The sequence below is a fragment of the Calonectris borealis genome, unplaced genomic scaffold (assembly GCF_964195595.1).
Source record: "Calonectris borealis unplaced genomic scaffold, bCalBor7.hap1.2 HAP1_SCAFFOLD_59, whole genome shotgun sequence".
In the NCBI taxonomy this organism is placed as follows: domain Eukaryota; kingdom Metazoa; phylum Chordata; class Aves; order Procellariiformes; family Procellariidae; genus Calonectris; species Calonectris borealis.
In genome coordinates, this window is record NW_027441465.1 from 164,990 (window position 1) to 183,662 (window position 18,673).

The 18,673-nt window shown below is 45.6% G+C and overlaps 1 protein-coding gene across 1 annotated transcript in view; it reads right to left on the bottom strand.

The window, feature by feature from the left end:
- The window catches only part of LOC142076499 (antigen WC1.1-like), a 127,498-nt gene extending 122,431 nt beyond the window's left edge, over positions 1–5,067 (bottom strand). The window contains exons 1-3 of the mRNA XM_075138780.1: positions 4,956–5,067; positions 2,872–3,204; positions 1,147–1,470 (exon numbers count right to left, since the gene is read on the bottom strand). Of these exons, the coding sequence (XP_074994881.1) occupies positions 1,147–1,470; positions 2,872–3,204; positions 4,956–5,067 (769 nt within the window). The remainder of the gene's footprint in view (positions 1–1,146; positions 1,471–2,871; positions 3,205–4,955) is intronic.
- Between the last annotated feature and the right edge of the window lie 13,606 nt (positions 5,068–18,673).

Sequence of the window (18,673 nt, forward strand, 5' to 3'; positions counted from 1 at the left end):
AAGTATCTGGTGCAGAGTCTGGTGTAGCTGTCCTCCACCTGGCATCTCTCGCAGTTTTGCATGGGAAAACTGCATAAAGAGGCAACACAAGCACTTCCTCTACCGTCACAACGTTAGCTGCTCAGCAATGGATTTTACAAACTACACTTGGGATGGCAGAGAGCAAGCCTCAGTCTTGTTTAAATACGAATGTCCAGTGCTTTTAAGATGCTCTAGCCTCTGTCTGCCATTGCAAGGGGTTTCAGGTCTGCTATGTGTCTTGCTGCCAGCCCCTTATAGATGTTCCAGGTCCCTTAACACACTCCAGAAGGTGCTAGATAACTAGAGGTGCCAGAATCACTCTCATACTGTCTATCTCTATCTGCCCCTCAGCCATTTTTAAAAACGGGAGTTATGTTTCCCCTTTTCCAGTCAGCGGGAACTTCACTGGACTGCCACGACTTCTCAAATATGATGGGTAGTGGCTTAGCAACTTCATCCGCCAGTTTCCTCAGGACCCACGGATGGATCTCATCGGGTCCCATGGACTTGTGCACCTTCAGGTTCCTTAGATGGTCTCGACCCTGGTCTTCTCCTACAGTGGGTGGCTCTTCATTCTCCCAGTCCCTGCCTTTGCCTTCTGCAACTTGGGCGATGAAGGAGTGGATGACTCTGGGTGTAACGAAAGGAGACTTGGAGGTGTAACCTTGGGGCTCCAGTTGCATGGAAGAACTTGATACTAATACACTGGGTGGGACAATGTAGGCAAAGGGAAGAACCTCACTTAATGCAAGAGTTTTTTGGGAACTTCAGAAGGAACTACGTCTACTGGCATGAGGGTGAGGTGGTGGGGCTGCCAAAGCCACTGCTTTCTGCAGTGAGAGGATGCTCTACCAAGGCATCCACTGGCCATGTGCATGGGGAGCCCTACAAATAATTTCTGCAGCACCACTGTCTTTTACCAGTGGGTCATGTGCTAGTGGATTTTAATTAAGGAGAAGAGGCAAGACCACTTTAGGCTTTAACAGTGTGAATCACTTTTTATCTTACAGTTCTCTTGGGTGTTGGGGTCAGCGCTGCTCCAAAGGGAACAGGGCCTCCTACAGCACCTCCAGCACCTCTCCGCACCCCATAAAACCCACTCGTGTCATGCAGAGTGGGACTTACCTGAGCACACCACACCAGCATCTTCTCCATGCACACAGTTATGGCTTCCCCAAGCTTTTGCACTGCATTCTGAGAGGGCAGCTTCGGTTCCTTTGCAGGTCACATCATCAAGCCAAATGGGGTCAGGCCCTCCCCCAAAGTAAGCTGAGGAAGGAGCAGATAGAGCGGTCCCGCAGCCCAGCTGCCGGCATACAACTTCAGCATCAATTATATCCCAGTCGTCATCACAGACAGTTCCCCATTGCTGGCCATAAAGCACCTCCACTCTCCCAGCACAACGACTTGAACCATTCACTAATTGCAGCTTAACTGTTTTTTTAATTTCTGCATTAAAAAAAAAAAAACCAACAACAAAAACAGGATCACAGATTGCACATGGAAAGATAGCCTAGAGATCAAAGGCAAGGAGAGATCTCCACTAACACTGCCCAGGACTTAACAAGGTGAAGGCTGGTGAATATCAAGTTCTGTGTCTTCCTCTGTGGTTGCAGGGCTCAGAATCAGAGAGATAAGTAGCATAGATTGGGAATCCCTTATGAAACAGGACTGTGCAATTACCCCTGTGATGTTACTCCAAGGGTGGGGACTGGCTACAGATCAAGACACCCACGTCTTATAGACCTGTGGCTGTCTCCATGTGAGGTGGGTGTTCAAATTCTAGTTAGTCAATGACATCTGTGGAGCTGCTCAGCTGGCCAAATACTGACATTTGATTCAATTGCCCAAATAAGCATTCAGCAGCACATGTGATGCCATAGGTATTCCCCCAGACTCCTACTCTGTAGGGTCTCCCTTAGGGCCTCTATCTCATCTGTCAGGTTGTGTCAAATGCCCCAGGGCATCTCTAATTGCACTTGGCAACTCTGTGTAGGGAACTGACTCCACCCTAGATCTCCATTGGTTGCAAAAGGAAGACACCCAGCCCAAGTGGTGACACCTGCATTTAGACATGTATATGTCTAGGTCTTAAATTTGGTTTGTTGTTCAGTGCTAAATGGAGCAGTGTTGGGAAATACTGACCTCAAAGAGGGCAATGGGCACCCTGTCAACATCTCAATCCCCTTTCTACCTCCTGGGGTCCATGGCCCACTTGATGAAGATTTGCTCCCCAGTTAACCGTGATGTAGAGGGGTAGGGCACACCTTCAAGCCTTCCCCACCCAGTTCCTGGGGCTCAGCATTCATTAGCATCATGCTGTGATGTCCAAGTTAGGATTGGCTCACAGACAAGTGACCCACAATTGAATTTCTCACCCCAGTCCCAGTCTGGAGAATAAACACATCCACCAATAGAGAGTATTGTCACAAAATACAAATGGAAAGAGGCCATGAAAATGCTCAACTTCCCTGGCACATTTCAGCCATGAAATATGTGCATGGAAAACATGTGCGTCCAGGTGGGCATCCTTCAGTCTCCTTGCCCATTAACTTCATGGTGGTGGCATAAGAGGCAAGAATAACGTGGATCAGGGAAAAAAACCTACGATCTCTGTTCTGCCCCAGTAACAGAACGAGCACAAACACCACCCCCACCCCCCACACTGTTTAACTGGTAGAACTGAGCTGGATAACATTGTCCTTGGCATAGTACAGGTCAGTGCCTGAAACAGCCACCCCCATCCTGAGCCCTAAGGGTAGCACTGACAGAGAAATAAAATTTTGCAAACAGGCTTAAAAACCTCTACACAGCGCACCCTCCTGGGGTCGCACGGGGAGGGGTGTAAACGTGAGTTACCTGAGCACACAATGCCTGCGTCTTCTTCATGATTGCAGTTATGCTCTCCCCAGGGTCTGGTCCTGCAGGCAGAAAGGTCAGCTTCTGTACCGGTGCAGTTCATGTCATCCAGCCAGATGCGACCACTTCCTTGACCAAAGTGAGCCGAGCCAGGGGCTGACAGTGCTTCTCCACAGTCCAACTGCCTGCATACGACCATGGCATCGGACAGATCCCAGCTATCATCACACACGGTTCCCCACTGCTGTTTCCAAAGCACCTCGAGCCGCCCCGCGCAGCGGCTAGGGCCGCTCACAAGTCTGATGGGAGCTGAGTTGGTAACACCTGAATCCCAAAACAAGCCAAGGTGGAAAATGGGCATAAGCCAGGTTTTGGCTGATAGTGGAGATTGTAACATCTTGCTTTTGCAGGAATAATGCCATTTTGGGCTTGTCTGGGGAAGGATTGCCGAAATGCTCACCGCTTTTTTTCCAGCAGGAACATTATAAGAAAAGCTTGCTGGCTAACTAGTGGTGTAAACTTCTTGCACAGATGGTGTTAGGACCTCTAACACATCTCTGCATCTCTATAAGCAGCTGCAAGGTCTTAGTCACCTAGGACAGTTCTGATCATGGGATTCCTACTAATATGTCCCTCCCAGACACATGACAGATATTCAAAACCTTGGATGAGAACCAACCATTTCCAGCCATGGAACAGTCCCAACACACACTCTGACATGGTGTGTGACAGCTCCACACCACAGAAGCCCTAGACTGTACCCTGCACACAGTCAGGAAGATGAGAGGAAAACATCATATTATGGTCTTTAGGAAGACGGCAGTCCCAGAGTAAGCACCTCCACACAACCTGAGCTGCTGTAGCACCATGGGTCTCAGATCATCCCCCCGCATTGTGCAGCTCCTTGCTCCGTGCACAATACCGTGAACATTCTTCCTGAGGTCTGCCACTCTTCCTGTGTTGCGCAAGTTATCAAAGGAAGCTTTCAGGTCACTTCTCTGGGTACAATTAGGATATCCACATCCTTGTCCAAAACACTTGTCAGAACTTTCCTATCCAGAGCTCGCTCCCCTGGTGCCATGTGGAGCACAGTTTGTTCACCTAAATGAAGGTTTCTAGTGCCATTTGTAGACCTGCACCCTCCAGAGCAGTAGTTGGAGTCCAAGACTGAGAAACTAGGGCAACTCAAATGGCTCTAGGCACCTACATTAAGGCAACTGCCTACAGTCCATACAGTAGGATTCACCTCCCAGCTGCTGACAGTTGCGGTGCTAAACAACTGGACTCCCATACAATGCAGAAAAGAAGATATTTCCAGTCAACATCCATCCATAAGGGAGGAAGACTTGAGGTAGACTCTATGCTGTTGGAAAGTATGGATATTTTTCCAACAAACTTTAAATTCCCAGATCATCCTCCTTGATCATTTGTAGATCTGGCACAGCCTTTACTTCATCCTAGTCCTTCAAACAGCCTCAACTTGTACCAGGTTTTGTTAAAAACCAATATCACTGTCTCAGGATAACCCTTATCCAATTCTTTTACTACTTTTTGGTTTAAGTTATTGGATTATGCTGATTTGCAGGATATAAATGCAGCTGGATTAAGAACTGACTCTGGCAGGGAGGCAATGGAGGTCTGCTATGCTTATTCACTCTTAGGTCCTGGCTCCAACACAGACTGTGACTCTAGGGTGGAGGAAAAAACAGAATTACATTCTGGATTACACAGATCAATCAAAGGAAGCTCTGTCTTTATGCTTGCATTTGTTTGTTCCCAGAGTTTATCTCTGTATATTTGCATTGTTAATGCCTCTAAATCTCTAGGTGACCTTCAGAAGCCAAATGATCATCTCTACTACTGTCTTCTCTTGTCTCAGAAATGTCAAGCCCTTTTCCAGTGCCAGTAGTTAAAACCCAAGCTTCCTGGATCTTCAGTCCTTTATTCCAGCCATGAAACCCATTTCCTTGCCAGGACTGGGGATACGAGAGGGGTCAATCCACCACAAGTTGTATCTAGATCTTATCAGGCCGTATCTAGAACCCTGTTCTCCAGGAGCAGAGGAGAAAACTTACCCCAAAGACATGCCAAGAGGAAGAGCACAGTTTCCATCCTGGTTCCAGCGAAGGCAGCCAGGCTCCCACTGCGAGCATCCCTGGGTGGGAGAATATTTCCTGGTGGTCCCATGGTAGCAGCAGAGACCTCATACAATCCAGCTCCTGAAGGCCTTGTTGGCAGGGTAGAGCAGGAAGATCGTCCTTGTAGGAAAGACAAAGATTCAGTGGCTGGCTGGGGAGGCAGGAGAGAAGACAATAAGGACCAAGACGGGAGGTAAATGACAAATATTCCTTACCCTGACTCCTCCCCTCAATTAGCCTCTCCCCCTTCACCATCCAGTGCTGGCCCCCTCCGTCCTCTTCCTTGCATCTCCCTATGCTGCTTCCCTCCTCCCATGCTCTTCTGTTCATCAACATATTAAGGGAAAATAACCCCTGCTAGAAAGCACTGAATCTTTTCTCCTCTGTTGTTGTTTTGGCAAAAAGCAAACTGTTTTTGGCACTTCTAAAACTGCCATTCTCCTGGCAAGACTAGCTCGTGAACAGGCAATGCCCTAGGAAGACTTCTTGGAGAAAGCAGGAATGATCTCTGTGTCTGCCTGTTCCTCTGACTCTTAAATGCTGTCTAGGAATGGGAAGCATATGGAAAACAAGAAAATACTTTTTTTTTACTGTGAGGGTGGTCAAACACAGGAACAGGCTGCCCACAGAGGTTGTAGAGTCTCCATCCTCGGAGATATCCAAAACCTGACTTGATATTGTCCTTGACAACCTGCTCTAGCTGAACCTGCTTGAGCAGGGGGCTGGACTAGATGAGGAAGAAGAGGTCCCTTCCCACCTCAGCGACTCTGTGGATTAACTCCTGCCTGAACTTGGAGGAAGTGAAACACAGTCTTCATATACTGGTGGTGGGGAAGGGTCTCTTAGGAACTGGATGGGACAACATTCATGAAGTCACTGTAAACCACTTGCAATAATGAAAACTTCAGGATCAAAGCGTGCAATGCGAGACATTGTCCCAGGACAGGGACACAGCATGTGCAAGTACGAGGTTGAAGTAGGGAGCAGAAGATAAACATGGCCTCTGGAGAGAGATGACTTGCAAGGAGTCTGCTTAACATCAGCTTGGATAAATAACACCAGTGAACCTACATTTCTGGTATTTAATACTGGTGATTAAAATAATGTTTGTTTTCAGAAAAACTTTAAGTTAGCCTGCAGTTCATTTATTTTCAGGACTACGTTTTCCCTTAGAGAAGTGTTTTTCACTGGTGCGCTCCTGGGGAAAAGCAGACTTTCTGAGACCTACAAGGCCAAACTCACAGTCACCAGTTCAGATTCAGCCTGATGAAGACGCTTTCAATGCCATGGTCCAGTTGTTTTCATGGATGCAGATTATGGATGAATTTTTGGACATCTGTAACAATATGATTGGCCTTAACTACAGAAGATGTCCAAGATGAACATTTGGAGGTATGAGGAACAATATAAGGTGCAGGGCTTATCTGATTGCCTTGTTATCTATCCTACCCCTCTCAAGAAGCTTTTGGCTCTGTCATCTTTACTGTTCCTTCAGCTTGCGTTCTGAGCCTACTATTTACTATTTGCCTCAACTTCAATTGGCTTTGTAGTTCCTTGTTTACCCTTCAATCCTATTCCTGTTGACCTTTAATATAACCCTTCTATAACAAAGAAAATATATATCTTCTTTGTCCCCGCTTACTGGAAACAGCAGGCCTTTGGCCAAGTAGCAGAGCAGCTCTGCATTCCTCTGCTCCTACATCTCCCTCTGCTTTTGAAAGCATCCTGCCTTGGCTTATTTCCCCTCCCTGTATTTGGAGGAGGGGAGTCTGCTGCATTGCTCTTTCGTAAAGTCTTCTCAGGAACATGTAATATAATTTGTTCATGCAAAGCCATGCTGCAGCATTGACATAAATCTGTGGCATTAACAGAATGGGAAGGAAAGGAACATTGTGCTAGGCGCAGGATGAGCCACATGTGGCTTGAATGCAGGTGTTTGAACAGGGCACACAGACATTTGGAGCACAGAACGTGAGTGAAGGCATTTGACTATAGTATATAAGAACAGAGCTGTTCTCTAAAGGAAGAGAAGACAGGAGCTGAGGGCAGCCACCACACAGGCAAACCAATGACCTCACACACAGGGAACAGTCCCACAGCACCGGAAGAGCAGAGAAGGATAATGAGAGCAATGGGACCTACCAACAGTACAATAATCATCAGGTGAAGACAAGGTAATGAGCCAGCACCAAGGTCAATCCAGGAAATCCAAGCAACAACTCAGGAACAAGGCTGGGAACAGGCACACCTACATCAGAGCTCAAGTAAGGATTGAATTTCCAACCCTGAGCTTAAATGGAGCTCCTGGCCAGAGGGTGTGGGTAGAGGCTCCAGGCATTGGGTGTGGGTGTTAATGTAGGCTCCAGGCTCGGGCAATTAAGGCCTATTAATGTAGTCCTGGCAATAAAAGAAGGGAAAAAATTGGTCCTAATTTTAGTGGTTTTAGAGAACATGTTGCAGTTTTATATCTCTCTCTTTATGTCTTAGCTCCTGACCTTGTGGTCATTGGGCAGAATGTGTTGGCCATGAGCAGGTGTGCAACAAAGGTTGCCTAGTCTTCACAGCTAACAGGGCTAGAAGACTTCCTTTTAGTCAGGTCATCTTCTGGTTATGACATTGCTCAAGACTTCAACATGGATGTGTCAACCCCACTGACAAGGAGGGAAAGCACTGCTGCCTGCCCCAGGACAACCTTCCTTCTCTGGACAGTGTCTTGCCAAGCCTGGAGCCATCTCCTGGTGTCTCTGGCTGCCTCTATCAGGAAGTAAGGCTATCATTAATTACAAGCAGTACTTTGGCAGCTGCACCACTGCAAGGAGCTGAGCTTCCCTGCAGGAAGCCACCCCTGCAGCTCAGGGGTACACAAACCACAGAGCCATCTCTTGGCCAAGGTCCACAAAGGTCCTTCCCCTTCTTTGATTCCCCGAAGCCATTTTGTGGGGACAATCATCTAAATCTTGTAGAAATCTGATTATCTGGGATGCTTTTGGCTGTGGTCCCCAGGGAGATCCCATCCTGCACTAGACCTCTTTCAGCTCAAGGACAAGGCTGTGCTTCTAAATCCCACGCCGTCTTGCACAACTGGCCTTACTTCATTGAAACCCATCAGCTGGTTTAGGCTCTATCAGTGTCATAGTTTAACCCCAAGCAGCAACTAAGCACCACACAGCTGCTTGCTCACTCCCCCCTGGTGGGATGGGGGAGAGAATCGGAAGAGTAAAAGTGAGAAAACTCGTGGGTTGAGATAAAGACAGTTTAATAGGTAAAGCAAAAGCCACGCACACAAGCAAAGCAAAACAAGGAATTAATTCACTACTTCCCATTGGCGGGCAGGGGTTCAGCCATCTGCAGGTAAGCAGGGCTGCATCACATGTAACGGTGACTTGGGAAGACAAACGCCACCACTCCCAACATCCCCCCCCTCCTTCTTCTTCCCCCAGCCTTATATGCTGAGCATGACGTCGTATGGTATGGAATATCCCTTTGGTCAGTTGGGATCAGCTGTCCCAGCTGTGTCCCCTCCCAACTTCTTGTGCACCCCCAGCCTACTCGCTGGTGGGGTGGGGTGAGGAGCAGAAAAGGCCTTGACTCTGTGTAAGCACTGCTCAGCAGGAACGAAAACATCCCTGTATTATCAACACTGTTTTCAACACAGATCCAAAACAGAGCCCCGTACTAGCTACTATGGAGAAAATTAACTCTATCCCAGCCCAAACCAGCACAATCGGACTGGATCAATGGCAGGACAGGTGCAATGGCACGTTGTCTTGTCTGCACACCCTTTCCTAAACTCTTGTACAGCACCCCTGGCCCTAGAGCTGACCACGCATGTCTGTTTTGGAACATGTCCTGTGCATTTGAAGAGTTCCCATTCTTGGCTTGGAAAGTAGAGGGGATATTCTAGTAGCACTAGTAGTCATACCAGTGGGTGTTTGTGTTTTGTATATATGGGGTGTTGTAGCTTTGTGACTGCAGGAAGCTTTTCTAATAATCTCTTTTTTTATACTATTCTTCATCATCAAAGGAGAGAACATCTCTTTCTTATTTTTATGAAAAATAAAGACACCTAGACACTTGACCTTAGAGGAATACCACACTGTTGATTTTTATTGTCTGAGCTATCCTATCTCCTATTTTTTTCTTTCGTGGAATCTGTAAGGATCTTCTCTGACAAATGCTGTTCCTACAGGTCCATGATCTCTTCTGCTTGTCCTGGAGGTCTGGGCTCCCTTGCTCCCAACTAGGAGTGTTGTCAGGGCTGCCTGAGATGTCTTCTGCTTCTCCTCTAAACCCCTCTATCTAGACAAGCTCCTAGACTGTCCCTCCATGCACAGCTACTTGTGGCACAGCTCAGTGTGACCGGAGCATTCAGAAACCCTTGCCCACCCCTTCCCATTTTAGCTGTCCCTCCTGGCTCCTTGGGAATCCCAAACTTTCAGGGCAGGTGTTGCTTGTCCTCAACTTTTCTGTCTTGGATTGTTGCTTGTGCCTTTTGCTTCCCAACTTTTCAACCAAACTTGAGGTGACTGCTCAGGCTTGGCTTAGCCTGCTTTTCTCTTGCTGAGGCCACCCTGACCTTCCATTGAAATACTTTTTGTTTGTATAAATTCAGCCTGCTTGTGGCTTTTGCTGATTTAATGCATGGCTTTATGGTCACAGGCTGACAGGGACGTTTGTCAGTGGGATGCTATGGCAGGCAGGGCTCAGCCTGCCTGCTTTTGCTGGCTTACCCAAGCGTGAGGGCTCTGCAAGAAGCTCAGCATCTGCAGCAGGGAGACTGGAAACACCTGCTGTGTCGATATGGTTCACCCCGCCGGGATATTTGCACGCTGCAGCCTTGTAGATCCAGTAGATAGAGCCTTGCACTTGCTAGTAAAAACCACAGGTTTTGTGTTAATACACCAATGTAGGGCACAGGATTTGCCTTGATACAAGCAGATTTTAGCTCGTTTTAGCTGTGACAGTGATTGTCTAATGCTCACTTAACTTTTGGCTAGTGGTATTTGCTCAGCTAAGGTATAAACATAATAGGAAACGCATAAAAAACCCCCTCCAAAACCCCAACCAAACACCAAACTATGTAGCCTCTGAGAAATATTAACACTGTATGTTCACTGAGGCTGAGGGGCTACTGTGTAATTTATTGGTGCTGAACATGTACATGTGCTGAACATGTACAAAGTTTATGTAGACCACTTGCAAGTATTATTTTTCCTGTAATAATCATGTAATTAGGGCTATAAGTGTTAATATAATTGCAATTAGACCAAGAATTTTTGGTCTATATTTGTTGCCAATAGAGCGAATAATTGTTGGTCTATATTTTTTGCCAATTATTGACTAGGTCAATAATTGTTGCCAATAATTGTTGCCAATAATCCTTGGACTGTTAAAACATGAATTAAGCTAACAGTAAATTCTTGGCTGTCTATATGTATGTTTTCCTTGTTTGCCCATAATAAAGAAGGCAATTAAAAGCAATCATAGTTCACAAAAGTCTTGCAAAGATTGCATTCATACCTGCCTGTATTTTAAAGGAAATGAAATTATCTTTGTTTCTCAGGCCTGATAATTGTGAGGAATGTAATACAGGGCCGAATCATCCAGAAATATTTATAATTATTTTTAATACCTTCAAAGAACATGTTTGAAAGTGAGTCATTGAGCTAATGAGATAGTAATGCCGTTAAGTCCTTAAGTGGTGTGCCGCAGTCCTGCTAAGGACATGTGCGAGTCAAGCCAGCTCTAATTTTGCAAGTTCTTCATCATTCTTATCTCAACAATTTTGCATCTACTTTCACCTTTCTTCTCTTGCTTGGCTTTTGCTTGTGAGCTGTCTGGCAGCTCAGCAATGCTCTCATGCAAGAGAAACAGTCACACCAAACTCTGCATCAAGGGCCTCAAGCTGCAATATTTTTCTGCCCTGTGTAGAAGAAATGTATATGATAAAACCATTAGCAATGGCGACATTTGACCTGCATCAAACTGGAGTATTGCGTGGAAAAATCATGGCAGCTTCTGGGACTGTTTAAAAAAAACAAACCCCCCAAACCCTCCAAAAAACCCTTTTCATTAGGAACAAATGGCTGTAAATTTGTTTCATTGAAGGCTTTAGCTACCTTAAATTGGGCATGCTGTGTGATAGTCAAGACTTTTACTTGTTCTGCAACTTTGCCAGTTTGAGGCATTAAACAGTTCATGAAAGAGTTAAGTTCTACAGTGTAATTGCAAAAGTAGCTTTAAGTAGACATTAATTTACAAAACCTGACTTTGCACACAGAAAGGGGTTTGATTAGTGCAAAATGCTTGGTCTTTTACATTAAAACATCATGTTCAACTGCATGCACATTTTTGTTTGATTGCAAACAGTATATCCCTCAGGCAAAGCAGGAAAAGATTTTCTCTATAAACGTCAGTTTGTAAGGGTGATGAAAGGCACAGAAACGGATCATCAAAAGTTATGACTGTTGGAGGTATGTGCTGTTTGCTAATGACTAGATTTTGATGAGGATGTCTAATTGCTGACTGAGATAAGGCAACTGTACAACTTTGCCAAGGGCTAACATTGGCCCAACTCATATGACTTGTTTAAGTTTGGTATGAATAGTTATGACTATTTTTTTTTAGGACTGTAAAGTTCATTTGCTTTTTCAGTTGTAAACATTTGTTGAGTGATATTTTCAGCCAGGTTTTGATGACTGACATCTTTCTTCTAAATTCAGGTGCAGTCATCTTCTTACGTACAAAATAATGCGATAGATTATTATGCAGGCAAATTGTGTGAATATTTGACCTTCTCTTCCACTTGAGAAAATTACCTATTGAATAAATTGCTCATCTTTTTAAAAAAGGTCTCTAGTGTAAGTTATTAATTTCAATTAATGAATTTAGTTCTCATTTCAAATACATAACTTTTAATTTCTTCAAGTGTTAACCCCAATTCATGAAGCATTAACACCTTTTAGTGTGTTCTTTTGTTTGAAACTCATTTTCCCAATAGTTCTGCTACTGAATTTGCTTTAAATGTCTCCACTTCACCTCCGTTCCGTTTAAAGAAATACTCACACGTTTACCCAAAAGCCCATCATTCTTTCGGATGAGATGGCGTTTCCTCTTCTTGATGTGCTTGAGGTATCCCCCTGCTGCCTTAAGTTCCTGAGAGTAGAACTGCAGTGGAGAGGGTCATTTCAGGTGCTCAGAGAAGTAAATGTTTTCTTTGTCAAGGTGAATAGCATGTGAATTCCTGCCTATTCTCCCAGCATCAGTCTGGTGAGGTGCCTCAGGCTTTCTCTGTTGAGAGCAGACCTGTCATTACTCATTAGAGCTCTTGGAAAGCTTCCAACTAACAAGTAAAGCAAAGCAAATCTTTGCCACGTACAGAAGAGCTCTGCAGAAACAAGATGAGTTCCTCATTCTTGAAGCATATCTTGGAGAAATCAACAGTGCCACATCCTTTCCACGAGCACCTGGCTTTGGGTGAGGCTCTGGGGCACCTGTTGCTTAGGCTTCCAGCAAAACCCCTCTGCTCGGAGAGGTTTAATCCTCAAAGGAATAGCTAGCATGCATTTATAGTCAGCCTCTTCCCGGGGATGTGTTGGGATGATAGCAAATAGGGGCCAAAGCTAAATTGGGGCATGAAGCAGAAAGTTGTCAGTGAGGAGCTGTTCAAGGACGTAATTGTACTCACACAATCTGTTTAATTTTTTTTTCCTCTGAGCACCTGGAGGGCCATCCCGACCATCTCCATTGTCCTGCACTAGACCAGCAATGAGATGCTGAAACGAAGAAGTTCCTGACAAACTCTCTAAGACTCAATTTAGAGTTTTAGAAAGCAGGTATTCTTTATTGCAGCGCTGGACGCACAGGGGATCGCTCCACCTAGTGTGCGTGCCAAATCACGTAACCATAGGGGTTAAATGCAATTAGAGTATACATATTCATTACATTTCTGAGAAATAATCTAAATATTCATGTCATTTCCCGGAATTCATTAACATATGCAAAAGTCTCTGACGCATGCGCCCTTGTGCTCTTCAGTGGTCTTTTGGGTCCTCTGGTAGTCGTCGATAGTTTTCATCACGGTGCCCTCTGGTTGAACTCAGTCTTTACGCATGCTCCGTCTATCCCTTGGCTTGGTTTACATGTTTTTCACTTGTAACAAGCTGGCTTATTCCAGTCTACCTTCCCTATCTACCCTACAAGGTTAGCTTCTCTATCTAATTTACATAGAGTACTAAGTTTCAAGGTTCTTTTATCTACTGAATGTCCAGACTATCTATTCATAAAGCACTCCTAACCCATGTACATAATTTCAACCAAAGAATCTCATGTCTCTTCACTGTTCCTTTCTTAACAATGCTTCCAAGATACACAATTTATCTGCATACCTACAGACACAACACCTGGTGGTTACCTGACTTTTAAGCAACAAATCTTAACAAACTGTATCCACTACATCAATGCTCTGTGTTGTAGCTGTTATGCCTCATGGATGACATCTATGTATAGACGGAGACAGCCAGGACTCATCTGTGAGATCTGCAAGCTAGAAAAGGGATGGGGGAGCAGACATCTGTAAAGCTCTCGCCAAACCTTTAGAAATATTTCTCTGCAAACAACAGCCCATTCTCGATCGCTGATGAGGATGATACCAGGAAGGTACATTGGTACTGGGATGTGGTGAAACATTTAGCCAGCACTGAAGAAAGGCCCTGGAAAAACAGTGAGGGATAATGTTTGGCTGGGGTTTGTCCAGACCGTCCATCACATCAACACTGTGTCTTTGTTATCCACCAGCTCATTAATTCCCAGACTCCATTAGTAGGTTTCTGCCTCTTTTTCTACATCAACTTGTGATCCCTCTCTTTGAGTGACATAACTGGACTGACATCCAAAACAGTCATGGGAGGGGGTCACAGCAGCCACACAAGAGGGTAAGTTGTAGGATAGTGGAGACGGAGGGCAGGGTGTTTCAACTCTTGGCTGATGCATCACCGAAAGGCATATGCATATCTAGCCTGGTTGTGGATGAGGTGAGCTTTCCTGAGGCTGCAGAGACTTTCTAGGAGGGCCCTGTGTCTTGACTGACCCTTTTCTATGTGAATGGGAATCTGTGATTAGGCTATCTTGTATGCAAAATGGAGTCCTTTACACAGAAGTTTTGCCCTGAAAAGAAGCCAAAGAGTTTCTTCCAGCTGAAGAGCAAGAAGTTCCTCAGATGCTAGTCCATGCTCTTCCTGCAAAAATACTGCTTGAAAATAGCCCACCACATCCTGGAAGTACCAGGGCAGAAACCCAGGGATGAGCAGCTGCAGAGACAAGCTCCAAATCCTATCGGAGCAGAGATGTAGAGGTGTTCAAGCTCTGGACCTTCACTTCACTGCACATCATCATCAGGTATTTTCTCACTAGCAAGGAGGGGCTGGTGGAGAATGTGAAGCTCAAAGGCAGCCTTGGCTGCAGTGATTATGAAATGGTGGAGTTGAAGATCCTTAGGGCACCAAGGAGGGCGTACAGCAAGCTCACTACCCTGGACTTCAGGAGAGCAGACTTTGGCCTCTTCAGGGATCTGCTTGGTAAAGTGCCATGGGACAAAGCCCTGGAGGGAAGAGGGGCCCAAGAAAGCTGGGTAATATTCAAGGATCACCTCCTCCAAGCTCAGGAGCAATGCATCCCAACAAAAAGGAAAGAGGGCAAAAACACCAGGAGGCCTGCATAGATGAAAAAGGAGCTCCTGGACACACTCAAACACAAAAAGGAAGCCTACAGAGGGTGGAAGCAAGGACAGGTAACGTGGGAGGAATACAGAGGAATTGTCCGAGCAGCCAGGGATCAGGTTAGGAAAACTAAAGCCCTGATAGAATTAAATCTGGCCAGGGACATCAAGGGCAACAAGAAAAGCTTCTATAGGTATGTCGGCGATAAAAGGAAGACTGGGGAAAATGTGAATGAAACCGGAGACTTGGTTACCTGGGATATGGAGAAGGCTGAGGTACTCAACAACTTTTTTGCCTTGGTCTTCACCGGCAAGTGCTCAAGCCTCACTGCCCAAGCCGCAGGCAGCAAAGGCAGGGACTGGGAGAATGAAGAGCCACCCACTGTGGGACAAGATCAAGTTCGAGACCATCTAAAGAACCTGAAGGTGCACAAGTCCATGGGACCCGATGAGATCCATCTGTGGGTCCTGAGGGAACTGGTGGATGAAGTGGCTAAGCCAGTATCCATCATATTTGAGAAGTCGTGGCAGTCCAGTGAAGTTCCCGCTGACTGGAAAAGGGGAAACATAATGCCCATTTTTAAAAAGGGAGAAAAGGAAGACCCAGGGAACTACAGGCCAGTCAGTCTCACCTCTGTGCCTGGGAAGATATGGAACAGATCCTCCTGGAAGCTACGCTAAGGCACATGGAGGACAGGGAGGTGATTCGAGACAGCCATTATGGCTTCACCAAGGGCAAGTCCTGCCTGACCAACCTAGTGGCCTTCTGCGATTGAGTGACTACATCAATGGACATGGGAAGACCTATGGATGTCATCCATCTGGACCTCTGTAAGGCCTTTGACATGGTCCCCCCCAACATCCTTCTCTTTAAACTGGAGAGGTATGGATTTGATGGGTACAGTCCAGTGGGTGAGGAATTGTTTGGATGTTCGCATACAGAGGGTAGTGGTCAATGGCTCAATGTCCAGATAGGGGTCAATGACGAGTGGTGTCCTTCATGGGTTCGTATTGGGACCGGTACTGTTTAATATCTTCATCAATGACATAGACAGTGGGTTCAAGTGCACCCTCAGCAGGTTTGCAGATGACACTAAGCTGAGTGGTGCGGTTGTCATGCCTGAGGGACAGGATGCCATCCAGAGGGACCTGGACAAGCTCAAGAAGTGGGGCCCTGTGAATCTGATGAGGTTCGACAAGGCCAAGTGCAGGGTCCTGCACCTGGGTCGGGGCAACCCCTGCTATCAATACAGGCTGGGGGATGAAGGGATTGAGAGCAGCCCTGCCGAGAAGGACTTGGGGGTACTGGTGGATGCAAAGCTGGACATGAGCTGACAATCTGCGCTCGCAGCCCAGAAGGCCAACCGTATCCTGGGCTGCATCAAAAGAAGCGTGGCCAGCAGGTCGAGGGAGGCGATTCTGCCCCTCTGCTCTGCTCTGGTGAGACCCTGCCTGCAGTACTGCGTCCAGCTCTGGGGTCCTCAGCACAAGAAAGACAAAGACTTGTTGGAGCGGGTCCAGAGGAGGGCCACAAAAATGATCAGGGGGATGGAACACCTCTTCTGTGAGGAAAGGTTGAGAAAATTGGGATTGCTCAGCCTGGAGAAGAGAAGGCTTTGGGGAGACCTTATTGCAATGTTTCAGTACTTGAAGGTGGCTTATAAGAAAGATGGGGACAGACTTTTTAGGAGGGCCTGTTGCACCAGGACAAGGGGGAACGGTTTTAAACTAAAAGAGGGTAGATTTAGACTAGATATAAGGAAGAAATTTTTTACGGTGAGAGTGGTGAAACACTGGAACAGGTTGCCCAGAGAGGTGGTAGATGCCCCATCCCTGGAAACATTCAGGGTCAGGTTGGACGGGGCTCTGAGCAACCTGCTCTAGTTGAAGATGTCCCTGCTCATTGCAGGGGGGTTGGACTAGATGACCTTTAAAGGTCCCTTCCAACCCAAACTATTCTATGATTCTATGATTCTATGATTTTGACAGATGTCTAGGTACAGCTCATTTTTCCACGTTCCCTTGTCAGCTTATTTACACATGTATGTGTTTTGCAGCATTAAAATAAAAGAAGAAATTAATGGTGAGACATGTAATGGTGTCATAATTTTTGGTACTAAGGGCTTTTTTGGGGCAGGTAACTTAAATCCAGAAGCACATTTGATCGCAAAGCAGTATATACTATACACAATTCATGCTTTTAGAGAATACTATTTACTGTCTTGGTCATCAGGGATGTGCAGTTGTAGCGACTGGGGGATGAAAGTGAAGAGTTCATAAAGGCAACTGCACATCTCTAGGGAAAATAAGCCATTTGTTAGAGATAATCCAAAAGCTTCCCATGACCTGTAGAAGGAAAGGGAGGCTCCTCTGGTTTCCAAATCCACAAAAAGCAGAAGTATCGGAAGAAGTAGAGCTTGCCGTTTGGCTCACACCAAACTCCACGCAGCTCTGCCGAGGTCGCAACTCCCTCTGGTGGGATGACACTGTCTTTGTGGAGTATTTTGTCAGACACAACTGCATAAGTTTATTCTGTTCGACTCCCCTTCCCATGTCTTTTCACTTGCTAAAACTCCCCCTCTGCAGTGTGTGCATGTTTTCATTGATGGGATTTTTTTTTTTTTTTGGTTCATTCATTCAGAAGAATGCAAGACTTCCAGAGGGGGGAGGTTTTATGCAAAATATTTAACATTGATTTATACACAGACAGAGAATGCTGTCAGTTTGGGGAGGGCACATAATTTGTCTTCTAATATCAAAGCAAGTGAGGACACAGATGCCAGATTGCAAGTAGGAAGGCTTTTTTTCTCCCCAAAGAGATGTCCTCCAAAACATCCAACATCAAGCTCACATTGTCTCCTAGCAAAACCTACTATTCCCCTGTCCCCTTTTCTCCTCCTTCCTCACCCTGGTTCTTCTTTCTATTAAAAGTAGTTCAGGATGGGAGACAGACCACCCCCCTGCTTTACCTCCAGGTCTTGTAAACCTGTTCCTGCACAAGCACTTCGGAGCATGGCTAAAGCAAACAACAGGTAACTACTAAGATGGTAAAACAACACATTTTTTACAGCACAGTCAATAATAGTAATTCCTTTTTCCAGTGATTATTCTGTTTTTAGATTAACTGTAATTTATCAGCCAGCCCTACTAGTTTCTTGGGGTCCATTTTCCACAGCATTATAGAAAGCTTCCACCGTCTGAAGTTTTCTAAGGGCTCTTTACACTTCTTTTTTTCTTATTGTAGAGTATTTGACCACAGATAATACAAATACCCAGCTCCACCCATTTTTATTTTCTTACACTCTCACTGTGCAGCATTGTAACCTTTGGAAATAAAAGGGTTAGTTTTATGGTCAGGATTGCAGTCGCTGACAGGGTCCAAAGGTACCAGCAGCCTTCTGAGCATCGCCAACAGATGTAAGAACCTGCATGCAGATTTCTTTAAGGAGCAGCTGCGTTTCTAGAAATCCAGGCTTGTGTTTCTCTCTGTTGAAGCAATGGTTTCTTTGGCTGCTTCTGTAGGTAAGAGCTCTGAATGTATTCTTAGCCCCGCTGTTTCCTGCAGGCTTTGTGTTGTGTTGTGTTGGTTGCCAGACATTTTGGGTGTTTCCTGAAAGATCTGGGGATCATCTCTGTTGAGCTCTGTTTTGTGTGTATTTTTGCTTGGTGAAAGCAAGCTTTGGAGCAAGAGAAAAACCTGAAACACACCTTCATATCTATCTATCCTGAAGCCATGCTTACTGTTAGGTTTGGCTTTGGGGTCGAGTAGGGTTGGATTTAGTGGAGAGAAATACATGATCTGACACTGAGATGTGGATGTACAGACCCTTTGGAAAGCCCCGGACAAGCATCAGTATCATGTAATGGACACAGATCCCTTACTGCACTTCTCCATTTTGTGCTTTTTTTTTTGCTATGACATTACTTTCATTTTTGTTGT